Here is a 15543-nt window from a genome sequence, read left to right as displayed (position 1 = left end):
TTAGTAAATTCATGTATTAGATTTTTTTAATTAGATCATTACTAACTATTTTTATTTAAAAATATGAAATGTTATTCGAACATTTATTTTTGTATTTGACGTGAAATAATTTATAAAATATTATAAAACCAAATATTATAATATTATTATGACTTTTTAAAAGCTAACTAGTTAAGAATTAATTAACAATTTTTATCTAGTACAGGAAATCAATTATAAGCTTTTAAACGGGGAAGAATTAATTGAAAGTTTGCTAAAATTACAAGAAAAATAGAATTGTTTAACGCCAATGTGTGTTCGGGGTGCCAAACCAGCAACACACAAGGGTATTAATGTCATTTAAGTTAATTAAATTTAATTGTATTTTCTTTTTCCTAATCATTGATATTCCGGTCACCGTTTTCTTTTTTCTTTCTTTGCTGTTCCATTTTCTATATTTGAGCGATTTCGAGAAGCGAGAGGATCAGAAAAAGGGAAAGCTTTGTCAATCGGAGTTCTAACTGTGAGTGATTCTCACTTCTATGTATCGCAGCTCTCATCAACATTTTGTTTTTTTCTTACCTTTCTTTTGATTTTAATTTTAACCTTTTACATTTTCTCTTAGTTGATTATTTTTTATTTTTTTATTTTTTTTGGTAGATTGCATCCTTACGAATTTCCTGAGCTAGATTCTGTCGGAATTTTGGTCGATAGTCTCATAACTAACATGGTCAATGTTAATAAATAAATAAATAATTGGGGACATCCTAATTATTCATATTGGAAAATTATAACAATGTTATTGATTTCAGTGACATAACATTTTCTCTTAGGTGATTATGTTTCTGAATAAAGAATGAGAAAAAATAAGGTTATGGGTTAGAATATACCAGAGCAATTGACCTAGACAATTGTCTTCTTAGAACCCCTAAGGTTGAAAATATATGTGACTAAGTGATTGTCATTGTTTTTTGTGCTTGTTAAGGTTGTATATGGAGCATTAGTTAAGACATCAGCGTCTCTGTTAAGGTTGAATCTGACTGCTTGAATTACTGGTCTTATTTGACATTAGTACTGATGGAAATGCCTTTTGTTTTTTTCCCCCAGAAATTATAGTTGGAATTGGTCACATTATTGAATTCTGGTTGAGGAGTTGAAGGGTATTATAGGTAGGGGAGGATGGGTTGTAAGGGTTGCTGGGAGTGCCTTCTGAAGGTTCTGAACTTCTTTATGTCCCTTGCTGGTCTGGCCATGGTGGGCTATGGGATTTATCTGCTGGTTCAATACAATAACCATCCACATGACACTTTAATAGTTCCTACTGATCAGACTCTTGTTCAACTTGGCCGTCCAATGCTTGTAGCTGTGAATCTCTCCGACAGCATTTATGATGATTTACCGAAGGCTTGGTATGGATGCTGCTCTTTTCTTTCAATTGAGAAATGTGTTGCGGGACTAGTTGTAGAGTAATGAGGAAATAATAATTCTTTTGTTATAAATTTTGCTGCTGCAATATTTTGCTGGTTTTTAATTTTTTATTTTTTTTAGTTTATATATTTTAGAAAAGGAAAATTCACTCCAACTTACTTTGGAGAAGATAATCCGTAAAATTGAATCGGAACTTTGTGCTAACCTAGGAGTTGAACCTATTCAATTTCTATTTGATCAAGCTCAGTAAGAGCTGCAATGTGAAGCATTTGGGATGGCTACTAATAGATTTTAGTTATGTAACATATAAAACTTTAGAAGGGCTAGTCACGCTTCACTAATTTGGTGCAAATGATGCATTAGGTTCATTCTTATTGCCAGGGTTGAAGGAATCAAAGTTAATAATGGACTTGGCTTATTAACTGTGTAGATTTCTATGCAAAATGTGAATTTGAAGTTCTTTTATTTCTTCAATGTGTGGTTTTAAATAGATTAGCGACATCTAAGGTGCTGAGTAAAGAAAGACAACTAGAGAAAAATACCAGATGTAGTCTTGTGTGCTTCATGAATTCGGTCTGCATTCACCACAATGATTGAGTTATTGCCACATTTACATTGCTACTTCTATTAGAGGAAGTTGACAGAGCTCAAGCTTCTGTCATTGAACTCTCTTTCACTGCTTGTGTTCATGCATGCAGGTTTTTATATGCTTTTATTGGTGTTGGGGCGATTCTGTTTGTCATTTCTTGTTTTGGATGTGTCGCATCTATGACACGGAGTGTGTGCTGCCTGAGCTGTGTATCCTTATAGATTGTCTTTCGTTGTAGGCAAGATATTCAATGGGCTCCTAAATTTTCCACTAGCATACAAAAGCATGAGATGAATAATCTCTTCCACACTCTCTTTCTGTTTTAATTAGAACTATTTAATATATTTATCTCAAAGGAATGACTATTTCCTTAACCCAGCAAAGTATGCATTTTTGGTGATACTATTGATCTTGCTAGAGCTGGCTTTTGCAGCCGTTATATTTTTCGACAAAGGCTGGAAAAAGGTAATTTCTTTCAATGTTTAACTGGGGTGTGAAATTGATGTTATATTCAGCAAATTACAGATTATATTTCTTTCAGGAAATTCCACAAGATGAAACGGGATATTTTGATATGGTATACGGATTTCTAAGAGAGAACTGGGATATTGTGAGGTGGGTTGCTCTTGGAATTGTTGTATTCGAGGTAAGCAAGAACTGATATGATTGGAATTCAAAAGAAAGCAATGTTGTTTTGTGGCCATGTGTCCTGTGCATATACTCATGGAAAATAGGTGCACCCACTAGGATCAACAATCACCTCTAGAAAGGATGTTTCGAAGTAATACCATCTTATTTTTGGGCATGACCTTTTTTTTTTTAATCAAGAAAGTAAATTGGTTATTTTATTGATAAGGTGGATGTGATGTGCCTTGTTATGTTTCTGGAATTGCAGGCCCTTCTTTTCTTGTTAGCACTTATTGTTAGGGCCTCAAACAAGCAAGTGGATTATGATAGTGATGAAGAGTACATTAATCCAAGGCACCAGGCCCGTCAACCTTTGCTCAATAACAAACCAGCTAGCCCAGTAACAGGTGTACCAGTTGCCGGCACACTTGATCAGCGCCCAAGCAGAAATGATGCATGGAGTACACGGATGAGGGAAAAGGTGCAATATTTTTTTCTCTGCAGTTTACTTAGTCCATTCTTCTTGTTTGTGATTCTGTTTTCTTTTTTCATCCGTGTAACTGTTAACTGTGTCAGGCTGGCAACAAGCTAAGTTTGGCTGACGAGCTCAAGGCTTGTTTTTTTAGCTTACCAAGCTTAAGCTCATGTCTCGGATTGAGACTAAAATTAAACTCATAATAATGGCCCATTCTTTATCTTTCACAAGTTTGGTTCATTAGTCTGCAACCTAATTAGATATAATATTGAGTAATTAGAATATAATTTAAGCTATTTTTATTGAGTAAAAACTCATCCTTTTTTTAATTTCCTTTTAAACCCTTTAGTATCTGGGACTGTGTTTTTTATTGCTGCTTGAGGGTGGGACTTCCCAGCAATAAAGTTGATACCTTGTGATTTGGAAATCACGGGTTTAAATCATGCAAAAAACCTCTCCATTTATGGAGGTCAAAGTGTCAAACAATGTATGCTTACCCTTCCCAGTCCCCACCAGGTGGGAGCCTTGTGCATTGAGTTGGGGGCCTTACCAGTTGATTGCCGATTGATGAACATGGTTAATTACAGCTGATTTTGTCTTCGCGGGAGTTAGAGTAATGAATTGGTGATATAGAGTTTGAACTTGGCTCATTGAGCATGAATACTTGTTAGATTAGACCAAACTAAGGTCATTTCAACAAGATGACTTTGAGCTTAAGCTTCAGCACACAAATTGTCAGCAAACTGAACACCTACCCAAACTCATCCTTGCTCAGCTCATTGATCATTTGTGCTATTACACTGTGGTAAAGGTCTCTTGAACCATGGAAGGTTCATACTTTGTTTTGTTTTTTGTTTCTTTTGTTTGTTTTTTTTCCTCAATAACAAGTATAATTGCCTATAAACTCCTTTGAAAGGTGCTTAGGCAAATTAGCAAACTCACCTCCTTGATTTTGCTTTTAAAAGTTCAATGATATTTTATTGACTGAAAGCTTTTAGCAAATAGGTACATTTTCATAAATGGTTTTTTATCTAACAATGGCACAATCCTTGCAGAATCATTACTTATTATTATTATTATTATAATGAAAAAAATGATTACGGTATTGCATGCGGTTGTCTGACACTAATCATGCTCATGCAGTATGGTTTGGATACATCTGAATTTACATACAATCCATCAGAGTCGCACAGGTTCCAGCAACCAAATCCGCAACCAACTGAAGAAAGGAGCCGTTGCACCATCATGTGATAAATGTATCCCTCCAAAGCTTTTTCAGGTTGACTTCGAATGATTGTTTGGCAATGACTTGAGATTAGAAGGTTGTCTCACGAAAAAGAAAAAAAACAAAAAAACAAAAAAACAAAAACAAATCGTTTTGTGTGTCTCAAGTTTGTAGACAAGTTCCACTTCACATGATCCCCATCTCCACTTTTTTTCTGTTACAATGGCAACAACGTCTTCAGTTTGTTGTGTGTATGTGTGTAACATTCTGGGTGAGACATTAGTATTGTTATGATGTTGCTTATGTTTATGTCCATAGTTTAACCCAGCGAATGAAATCAGTGTTTATGAGGTTGATATTATTCTCTTATAAAAGTTGAAACCAATGCTTTTTATGTAATGATTCTGAAGTGTTCCTGTGTTTGTCACCGAGTTAGTAATGTGAAGAGAAATTGGTGCAAGAAGTTGTGGATACAATTTTGAAAGTGTTTTCAAACACCCAGTATAGACTATGCTGCATGTAGGGTGGCAATAAGGGAAGTCCGTCCTGCCCCACCTACTGAGGTGGTCCTGCTCGTCCCGTTTAATGGTGGGTTAGCGGGTCAAGTCCCGTGAGGTGGTCCTGCTCGTCCCGTTTAATGGTGGGTTAGCGGGTCAAGTCCCGTTTAACAGTGGGTTAGCGGGTCAAGCCTATCAAAACTCTTTTTTTTTTTTTGTATAAACTACTAAATATTAAATAATATATATAATTTTATAATTATTTTAATAAATTTATAATTTTTAAATTTACAAACATTAAAGTTTTTATAATTATAAATATGTAATAAACATAATCATAAAACAAGTTTTTTGAAACAAAATAATAAAATTAATATTGTCCAAACTCTAAAGCAAAACAGTGTCTAAAATATATAATTAAACATCTCTAAGTTTATATTAATCAAACATAAAATATAATTTAAAATATAACTTAGAACATCTTCAATTATCACCTTCATCCTCTTGTAAATGAATATCATAGAAATTTGTAAAAAAAAAAAACTCTAACCAAAAAGACGCCTGATTCGCCATGAAAACCCGCCAAAGTTTACGGTTAGGTGTTACGGGTTAGACGGATTTTTTAAGTTTAGAAGTTTTAAATTTCCAGCCCAATTCGTCTTTTTTGGCGGGTTATGCGGGCCGGCCTGACAGGTTTTGACCCGTTTACCACCCGTAACTGCATGCATCGTGGTGTCTGTTTTTTTTTTTTTTTTTGGTCGGTGAATTGGACAACCCCCAATTCTAGGTTACACAACACACACCCACTCACACACCCATTAAAGGTTCTATCACTATCCAGCTATAGCTGGGATTCGAACCTAAGATGTGGCTTCTGTGAGGCCAACATATTGGCCATTGGTGCAACACCTCGGCCATGTGGTGTCTGTTTATGTGCAAACTTGTTTCTGTTAGAAGGTTGCAAAAGTTTTGCAGCACACATAAATGTATTACAAAAGAGTTCAATAATTTCTCATACTTGAAAGTGTTGACGTAAAAATGTGTAGACTTTGGTGAAAATATAAATTTTGCTCTTTTTTCATTTATTTTGTTATTTTGCTGGATTAACATTTGAGCAAGTGTCCTATCAAAAAAAAAAAAAAGAACATTTGAGGAAGTATTTTTAACTTTTAATCTGGTCATCGTCATCCTATTGGCAAAAATGCAAGCTGCTGCCTTCAATTCATGATACATTTATGCCAAAATTACATTGGCATATAACATTTTCGAGTGAAAGTAAAAATCGATCTCTGAATTTCTTTTATCAAACATTTAGGTTTCTAGCTAAACGTCATATCCAGTGACATCTCAAGGATTATTTTCGTTGGACGAATAGTTTTTATATTAGTTTTTTTCGAATATTTAAAACATTCTATTTTTATTTTAAATATTTTTTTGTCTTATTTTAATTTTTGGTTAAAATAAAAAAATTTTCTTCTAAAAGTACCCTATTTTTTTATGGTACCTAAAAGAGAATCATAACAAAAGAAAGAATATTTTTAACAAGAAAATTTTAATTTTGACTAAGGATTAAAATGGGATAAAATATAATATTTAGGATAAAAATAAAATATTTTAAATATTAAGAACAAAATTATAACTTGGCTCAAACCTTAGAAACTAAAGCAATATTTTATCCTTTCTTTTGTTAATCACTAATGAAGCTATTATACATGGTCATCATCAATGTAAAATAGGACACCTTGGTATCTCTTCCAAAATATTATTATTATTATTATTATTATTATTATTATTATTATTATTATTATTATTATTATTATTATTATTATTATTAATGAAACAACGTTTTAGAAGGATCATTAAGATGGAATAAATTGTGTTATAAAATAACTATTATAAAGGAAGCTCACTTTTCCTGACTCAAATTTAATTTTGTTTGGACAATTAAACTCGACTCAGTATTTTCTTATTACAAATCCCATATCTTTTAAGTAAAAAGTCTCTAAACGAACAATGTAGCTCTTGTTTTTAGAAGAGCGAATTCAAAGTACCTAACGACATATTGTTCCATTCTATATATGTTGTGGATAATTCTATGATAAAATAGTTTTGTGAGTGAAGAGAATAAAAAAAAAATATTGATATGGCCGTTATAACTCATTCTTAATGCTATAATTTGATAATATACTTTTTAGATTAGTTATCAATAATGAACATCAAAAGAAATATTATAACGTCCTGATATGTTATTACTCTCCATTAATGCTAATTATTCAAGAGTATAATTGTCGATGCTTCATCCCAAGATATAAAAAGGAGGTAAAACGTTTATTTGATTCATTATTCTGCAAAACTTATTACTCGCTTACTGACTTGAGCGTCGGAGTACCTTTTACAGGTACCTACCTTTTGTTCTCTCACTGCTGATGTATACCTTATCCTGATGGAAAGCTTACAAGTATTCACCGGCGGACGAGCTATACACTAGTCAACCTCCACAAGAACAATTGGCTCCCACCGTGGGGCCTCAAGATAAAAACCCTTCTTTCTATAGGTCCTAAAACTCCCATACCTGCTCATGGCTGACCTGCCTCCCCCCACACCATCTAAGCTTCTTCGAATGGTAACGGAGTTACAACAGGCTAATCAGCGCATGACGGAAGAAAATCAGCGAATGGTGAATCAAATAGCCGAGCTAACCAATACTCGGATTGAAAATAATAACAATGAGCAGCCAGAAGACGATGAAGAACATTTCGATCCAACACACATTTTGAAAACTCAATAACCAGAGGAAAACCAGCAAAATGATGATGATGATGAATTGGACAACGTTGTTGGTCCATTCACGGCCGATGTTATGAGTTTCAAACTGCCTAGGAACTTCACCTTACCACTCACATTGACTCCCTACAATGGCATAGGAGACCCAAAAAAACACATCAAGAAATTCCAATCTCTGGTGATCGTAAACAGTGCTTCTGATCCTATTCTATGTCATTGTTTTCCTATCTTTTTAGACGGTCTGCACTTGATTGGTTTTCATCTTTTCCTGTAGATTCAATTCCAAGCTTTCAGGAGCTCGCCAAGCAATTCGAGAATCTGTTCACTGCATTTTCCTTCTATTTACATGATTTTGACTATCTGAACACCATCAAGCAAGGGCAGCACGAAAGATTAAAGGACTATATCACCCGCTTCACCAAAGTGGCAATGAGCATTCCAAACCTCCACCCCGAGGTGCACCTGCATGCTATAAAGAGTGGACTCTGTCCAGAAAAGTTCCAAGAAACTATCATAGTGGCCAAACCCAAAAACTTGGTCGAGTTTCACGAAAAAGGCTAAAGGTCAAATGGAAATCTAAGAGCTATGCCAAGCTCGGAAATATGAGAAGAATCAAAACAGTAAGGATGACGATAAAGTTCGGGACAACAAGAAACCTTTCCGGCTGGCACCACGTTATGATTCTTATACCCAGTTCAACATCGAAAGGGAGAAAATCATCAAAGAAATACTAAATTTGAAGCTAAAACCTCCTCGAAAGGCCAGAATATACCAAGATACAAAAAATGTGTACAAGACAAATTACTGTGCTTTTCACCAGAAGCACGGACACACTACCGATGAGTCTGTCATCGCCAAAGACTTGCTTGAGCGCTTAGCTCGGCAAGGATATTTGGACAAATACATTAGCGTCCACATCTAAAAGCGCAACACACATCAATTTGACTCATATTTTGCAGGTCAATCTTCTCGAGATAAGGAAAAAGCGCATACAGCTCATATCTGAAGGCTTCGCCGATGGTGGAGCATCAAGCTCTACTGGCAAATGTACTTACCGAGCTATGCTCACTGTAGAAAGCACCATTAACAATCATCAAAGTGTGTCAACCTTCCTTGAAATGACATTCCAACCGTCAAATTTCAATTTAACCGAACTTAATTTAGACAACCCAATTGTCATCTCTATTCAATTGGGAGACCTAATAGTTCGGAAAGTCTTGCTGGACCTAGGAAACAATGCGATGTTCTATTCTACTCCACATTTCAAAAGATGAAGTTTAGTAATAACATACTACAGCCATCCACTGGAGACTTGGTAAGATTTTCAGGTGAACGAGTACCCGTGTTGGGATCAGTGTAGTTACAAAAAACACTCGCTAAGAATCCTCTAAACAAATTTTAGATGTTCAATACCTTGTGGTTGATTGTTTCAGTCCTTATAACTTAATACTTGGCCGACCTTTTTTGAATAAGTTCGGCGCAATTATATCTACAATTCATCTCTGTGTGAAGTTTTATGTGCAGGACAATCTTGTTGCAACAATTCATAGTAACCATCGTGAAGCTCGGCATCATTATAACATTAGTCTCAAAATGCCTAACTGAGCTATAGGTGCACAAGTAAATGTCGTCCACAACTCGCTCGAGCTTCCTTCTTTAGCCAAGTTAGACCCACACGCCGAGTTTTAAGATCGTCCTACCTTGATGGAGAAGTTAGAGAAAATCACTTTAACTAACGATCCAAACAAGTTCACTTTTATAGGTTTAACAATGCAGACTGACAAAAGGAAAAAAACTTGTCCTATTCCTCCAACAAAATGCCGACCTCTTCGCTTGGACCCCTGCTGACATACCAGGCATTGATCCTTCTGTAATATCTCATAAACTGGCAATTAACTCATTAGTCTGACCTATAACACAGAAAAAGCGCAACCTTGGATCCGAAAAGAAAGTAGCGTCCCTGGAGGGGACCAAGCTCATTGATGTCAACTTCATTCGAGAAATCTGGTTTACAACATGCTTAGCTAATGTTGTCATGGTAAAGAAACATAATGGTAAATGGCGCATGCGTCGACTTTACTGATTTAAATAAAGCATGTCCTTAAGATGCATATCATTTACCATCCATTGATGCTTTAGTTGATAATTCATCAGGCTAACTTTAAGTTTTATGGATGCATACTCTGGTTATAACCAGATCCTCATGCATCCATCAGACCAAGATAAAACTGCTTTCATAACTGAATACGGCAATTTTTGTTATAAAGTTATGCTCTTTGGCCTTAAGAATGCAGGAGCTACTTACCAGAGACTCATGAACAAAATGTTCGCCAAGCAAATTGGTCGAAACATCGAAGTCTATGTTGATGACATGGTTGCCAAAACCAAAGTCGGCAAGTCTCACGTGCACGATCTTGAGGAGATTTTCACATAAATTTGGCAATACAACATGAGGTTAAACCCTGAAAAATGCGCCTTTGGTATCCAATGAGCTAAATTTCTCGGTTTTCTATTGACAAGCCGAGGTATAGAGGCAAATTCAGAAAAATGCTGAGCTGTTTTGGACATGCAAAGTCCTCAAATAGTCAAAGAGGTCTAATGACTAACAGGAAGACTCGCTGCTTTATCAAGATATTACCTTGTTTAGCTTCCAAATCTTTCCATTTTTTTCAATCACTCAAAAAAAAAAAAACAACTTCAAATGTGATGATGAATACGAAACTACTTTTTCAAATTTAAAAAATGATTATTTCAAATCCTCCCATTTTACAAAAGTCTGAACTTGGAGAAGAACTTTATCTTTATCTTTCAAATCCTCCCATTTTACAAAAGTCCGACCTTATTTCCAGAGTCATACCATCAATGTTCGAACCGACCAGCTGCTACGACAAGTGCTCACAAAACCAGAACTAGCTGGAAGATTAATAAAGTGGTCAATAGAATTATCTGAGTTTGATATCAAATACCAATTCTGAGGCTCAATCAAATCACAATACCTTGCCGACTTTGTTGCCGAGTTTAATGCTCATATCTCCGATGATATGCCAGCAGAATGGATGTAAGACCCGGTTAATTAACGGCTAATTAATCTATAAATGAGAATTTATTCTAGAAAGCCAAAAATGTTATTTTTATGGCTTAATATGATATAGGAGATTAAGACGAGAATTTCGGTACCAATTTTATAGAAATCGGACCAAGATTGGACCGAACGGGCCAAACCGGTCTAACCGGACCCAAAGTGGGCCCTTGGCCCAACTAAACTAAACCAAAACCTTAGTTTTCAGTACTCTCTCTCCTCACAACACACAAACACACGCTGAAATTGTGGAGAGGAAGGGAAGAACACTCTCTCAAGTTCTCTCCCTTGGTTGATTTTCAAACCACCATAACTTTTGATCCAGAGCTTCGATCGCCGCACTGTTTGTGGCCACGCGTTCACTGCGGAGAGCTCTACAAAATCATACAATCAATCTTGAGGTAAGCCACGTTTTGCTCTTCGAATTTCCAGCCTTGATTTCGAGTTTCATGAGCAAAAATGTTGAGATTTTGGGCTCTTTGATGTTATAGGACTCAACTCTCTTGATGGAGAAGGTTAATCTTGTCTCCTTGGACCTTGGGTGTGGTAAGATTCTCAACCCTAGTGTAATTTATTGTTCTATGATGTTTGGGTATTGAGATGTTGTGTATGGGTATGATGATTGTGGCTTAGGTTGTATATATGTGAATATTGGAGCTTGATTGGTGATTTTGGAAAGCTTGGAAGAGGGTTTTGTGTGATAAAATCTATTTTTGGAGGTGTTGAGACCTTGAGAGCTTGTGGACAAGTGGTTTGGAAGTGCTCTGGTTGAGCTTGGAAAATCGGCTAAGGTATGGTTTTGGTTTCTCGTATCTAATATGTAATGTGGTAGGAAATACTTAGGCTAGAGGCCCTAAGATAGGCATTGAATGGTTGATGTTGTTAAATGGTTGAGATATATGATGTGATCATATATGTGATTATGAATATTGATGCCTTGATTTTGTGATATATGAGAAAATGCATGTTGTGATATATGCTTGATGAATGATTAAGGTTGAATTGGTGGGTGGTACCATATTGATGGTGAGTATGATGTTGATTATGTATAATGATGGTTGACTGGAAATGGTATTATTGGAAATTGGGATGAGGGAGGATGTATGACATGATATTGTGTTTGTCCTTTAGCTATTTGATTGAGAAGTGTTAAAAGGGTTGGATGGTAATTTTGGGAAGTTTGGTAAAATATCAATGTGTGAGTTGAGGATGGCTTGATGTTGATTTTGGTACATTTTGATTGATTTCAAAGAAAAGGGATGAAATTGGCATGTTTTGATTGATTTTGAAAAGAGTTGAAAGTGGCTTGTTTTGAAAATGGCACTTTATGGTTTTGTATGAAAACATGGTTTTTGGGCATGCTTTGACGGGACATAACTTGGATTACGGATCTCTGATTTGTGCCAAATCTGTTAAAAATGAAATTGGATCCGGGATGTCCATGTCGTTCGAAGAATGGGTGAAAAACGATTTAAAATGAGAAAGTTATGTCCGTCAGAAGATTGGGGGTTGAATCTGTGAATTCTGCAACTTTTAACTTAGAAAATTTTTAGCAGCATGACCCTCCGCGCGTAGGCGCACTTGGCGCGTACGCGCCGTTCTTCAAGAAAGCACCATCCACGTGTGCGCGTGGTGTGCGCGGGCGCGTCGATGCGCTGCACCAAATGCCCAGCCATTTTTCCGAGAGTTGTGCCAGAGTTGTGCCAGTTTTGTGCCTGGGGCGCAAGAGCACCCACGCGTACGCGTGGCTGATGCTCGCGCATCGTTTGGTTATTTTTCAACCCGCGCGTTCGCGCGTATGACGCTGGCGCGTCGATGAGATTTTGTGGCCATCCACGCGTGCGCGTGGAGTGCGCGTACTCGTGGTCCTGTTTTCATCCCAAAGTTAATTTTTGAGTTTTAAAAGCAAAATTTCATACTTCTAAGCCTCCGATCTCATCACTTATGTCTTAAATCATTATAATAGGCCTAGCAATGAGGCAAGGGGCTAGTGAATGTGATAACTTGCGAGTGAAGCAAGAGAAAAATGAATGATCAATGAGGATCAAAGATGATTATGTGAGATGCGGAGAATGGCGGTGGAAGTGCTTGTTGTGCCATGGGCCGAAGGGCCGTAATTGTTAATGAATTGGCTGGTTATGGATTTAACCATGAGCCGGATGGCTAGATTATTGCCGTGTTACGACGGAGCCATGATTATGGCTAAGATAATGAATATATGCTGTTGAATGAATTGTGAATGTTTGCACTTCCACCATCGGAGATGAGGGTTTCCCTGGGAGGAAGCAGTGGCTAACCACCACGTGCTCCAGGTAGAGACTCGAAGCTCTTGTGACCCTATGTCGTAAGTGTGGCCGGCACTGTGAAAAGCCCGGATGAGCTCGCCCCCGTAAATATTCACCAATGAGGGTGATGGATATGGATCATGATTATGATCAAGCTTATGATGAGTATAACTCGAGTTGGGGATGCGCGACAGAGGGACAGTCCAATGGTTAGCTACCAGGACTTGTCGGGTTGGCTCTATAACCGACAGATGATATCATCAGCCACTAGGGACAGGCATTCATCATATGCATACTATATGAATTGTTTGAGATTGCCTATTTGACTTCATATTACTTGCTACTTGTCTAAATGCCTTATTTGTTCCTATTTGTAAATCTCTTGTCTGATATAACTGTGTTTGATATATTATACTCCTGCTGGTGGTTGGGAGGTCTGAAGGAATTGGAAAGGGAAGTATTAGTTAGACTGAAGGATCTTTAGTCAGTTGCCACTTACGGTTTAGTTTGTTTATAAGCTTTGATATTATCTGGAGGAAGTTCTAGGATTGCCTTCGGCTTTCCTCTATTATTATGTATTATATATGTGGAAGCTGTTACCATGCTGGGGACCTCTGGTTCTCACCCATGCGGATTTTGTGGTTTTCATATGCAGGACGTGAGGTTTCTCGCTGAGGCATGCTAAAGACTTCTGGAATAGTGAAGATCCTTTGTTCTCGGGACTCTGTTTTGGTTTATATATCTTGTTTAGATACTTTTATCTCCACTAAATAATACAAACTGTGATGACTCTTCTTATAGGAGATTTTTGGAGAATAGGGTTCTGTATTTGTGTCCCTTTGGGTTTCCTTTGGGGTTTCCTTATTTTATTATATGTATATATTACTATGCTCGGACCGGTTATCTTCGCAACCGGACTTTGAGTCTTGATATTCTCGTTTTTGACACTCTTTGTATATATATGATCTCGCGTTAGCTTATCCCTGTTCGTTACGTTATCGATCGGAGTGTTGCGCGTTCGAGTTACGGTTTTTGTTTACCCCTTTTTCTACAAAGGCTCCTAGTTATAATCAATTATTCATACTACTATACGTACTAAATTTTTGTTTTAGAGGTCGTAATACCTTGCCATCTCTGAATTATGACTTAAGCATAAGACTCTGTATGGTAGGGTGTTACATTATGGTATCAGAGCAGTTCGTTCCTGTAGAGCCTAAGGGACGGACTGACTATGCTTCTGTGCATTCTCTGTATGTGTGTTATGTGCTATTAGTATATCTGCTTGATATAATTGGCATAAACGTTCATGAGCATACATTTGGGACTTTGAAGCACTAGACTTCTGATATTGAGACTGATCAACTTAATATCGATTGTTTGGTATGTATAGGAACCAGATGGCGCCTCGTGGATGCGGTAGAGGACGTAGGAGCGGTCATACGAATGCTTGTGCGCCAGAGACTAACCCTAATGACCCGGTGAACTTTATGACTGCATTGGAGAACATGGCTGCTGCTATGCAAGCCACTGCTGAGGCTCTTGGTCAACAGATGAACAACCATGGTAATGACGGAGGTGGAGTTCAGGGCCCGATGACACTGACAAACTTTTTGAAGGTTAATCCACCTAAGTTCAAGGGAACCACTAACCCGATTGAGGCCGATACATGGTTTCAGGCCATGGAACGAGCACTGCAAGCGCAGGTGGTACCTGAAGGGCAGTGTGTGGAGTTCGCTACCTATTTGCTCACTGGGGAAGCGTCGCATTGGTGGCAAGGAATCCGACGCCTCCTGCAGCAGGGTGATGATTATATCACCTGGGATGTCTTCCAAGAGGAGTTCTATAAGAAGTACTTTCCGACTTCTGCCAGGACGGCCAAGGAGCTTGAATTGTTGCAGCTGAAGCAGGGTACTATGTCCATATCTGAGTATACTGACAAGTTTGAGGAGCTGTTCAGATTCTCTTGTATGTGTCAAGGGACTCCGGTGGAATATAAGGAATGGAAGTGTATTAAGTACGAAGGAGGACTCCGGAGCGATATTTTTGATTCGGTGGGGCCAATGGAGATTAGGACTTTCTCCGAGTTGGTGAACATGTGTAGGGTTGCTGAAGAGTGTGTGAAGAGGGCAGCCACTGAGAAAGGAAGTCACAAAGGATCATTTCCACAGAACCGAGGGAAGAGTTTTGCACCTAGAGGTCCGCCTTTCAAGAGGGGAGGTCCCTTTAGGAGGCCCAACAACAATTACTCCCAAGAGAAAAGGTTTGGGAAGCAGCCTCAGAATGATCAAGCTTGTACTAGGTGTGGGAGTCACCATCCGGGAGTACCATGCAAGGGCGGATGGGGTTTGTGCTACAATTGTGGAAAGGCGGGGCATAGAGCCGCAAGTTGTCCGGAGCAGCAGAAGCAAGGTGATGGGAAAGCACAACAGACCGGTCGGGTGTTCACCACCTCAGCTAGGGGTGCAGAGGGATCCGAGACACTCATTCGAGGTAACTGTGAAATGGCTGGTCAAACTTTAAATGCTTTATTTGATTCGGGAGCATTGCATTCATTCATTGCATTTGAGAAAGCCCA

The 15543-nt window shown here is 37.7% G+C and overlaps 1 protein-coding gene across 1 annotated transcript; it reads left to right on the top strand.

The window, feature by feature from the left end:
- The first annotated feature begins 272 nt into the window (after positions 1-272).
- On the top strand, positions 273-4722 carry LOC107628652 (tobamovirus multiplication protein 2A). Its single transcript, XM_016331270.3, has 7 exons — positions 273-502; positions 1087-1388; positions 2106-2205; positions 2381-2461; positions 2538-2642; positions 2892-3104; positions 4242-4722. Exons 2-7 carry the CDS (start codon positions 1159-1161, stop codon positions 4347-4349), a joined length of 837 nt encoding a protein of 278 aa, XP_016186756.1. The 5' UTR covers positions 273-502; positions 1087-1158; the 3' UTR covers positions 4350-4722.
- Positions 4723-15543: the final 10821 nt, after the last annotated feature.

The sequence above is a fragment of the Arachis ipaensis genome, chromosome B1, assembly GCF_059453495.1.
Source record: "Arachis ipaensis isolate K30076 ecotype BB chromosome B1, ASM5945349v1, whole genome shotgun sequence".
NCBI lineage: Eukaryota > Viridiplantae > Streptophyta > Magnoliopsida > Fabales > Fabaceae > Arachis > Arachis ipaensis.
This window is presented reverse-complemented; position numbering and strand designations above follow the sequence as displayed.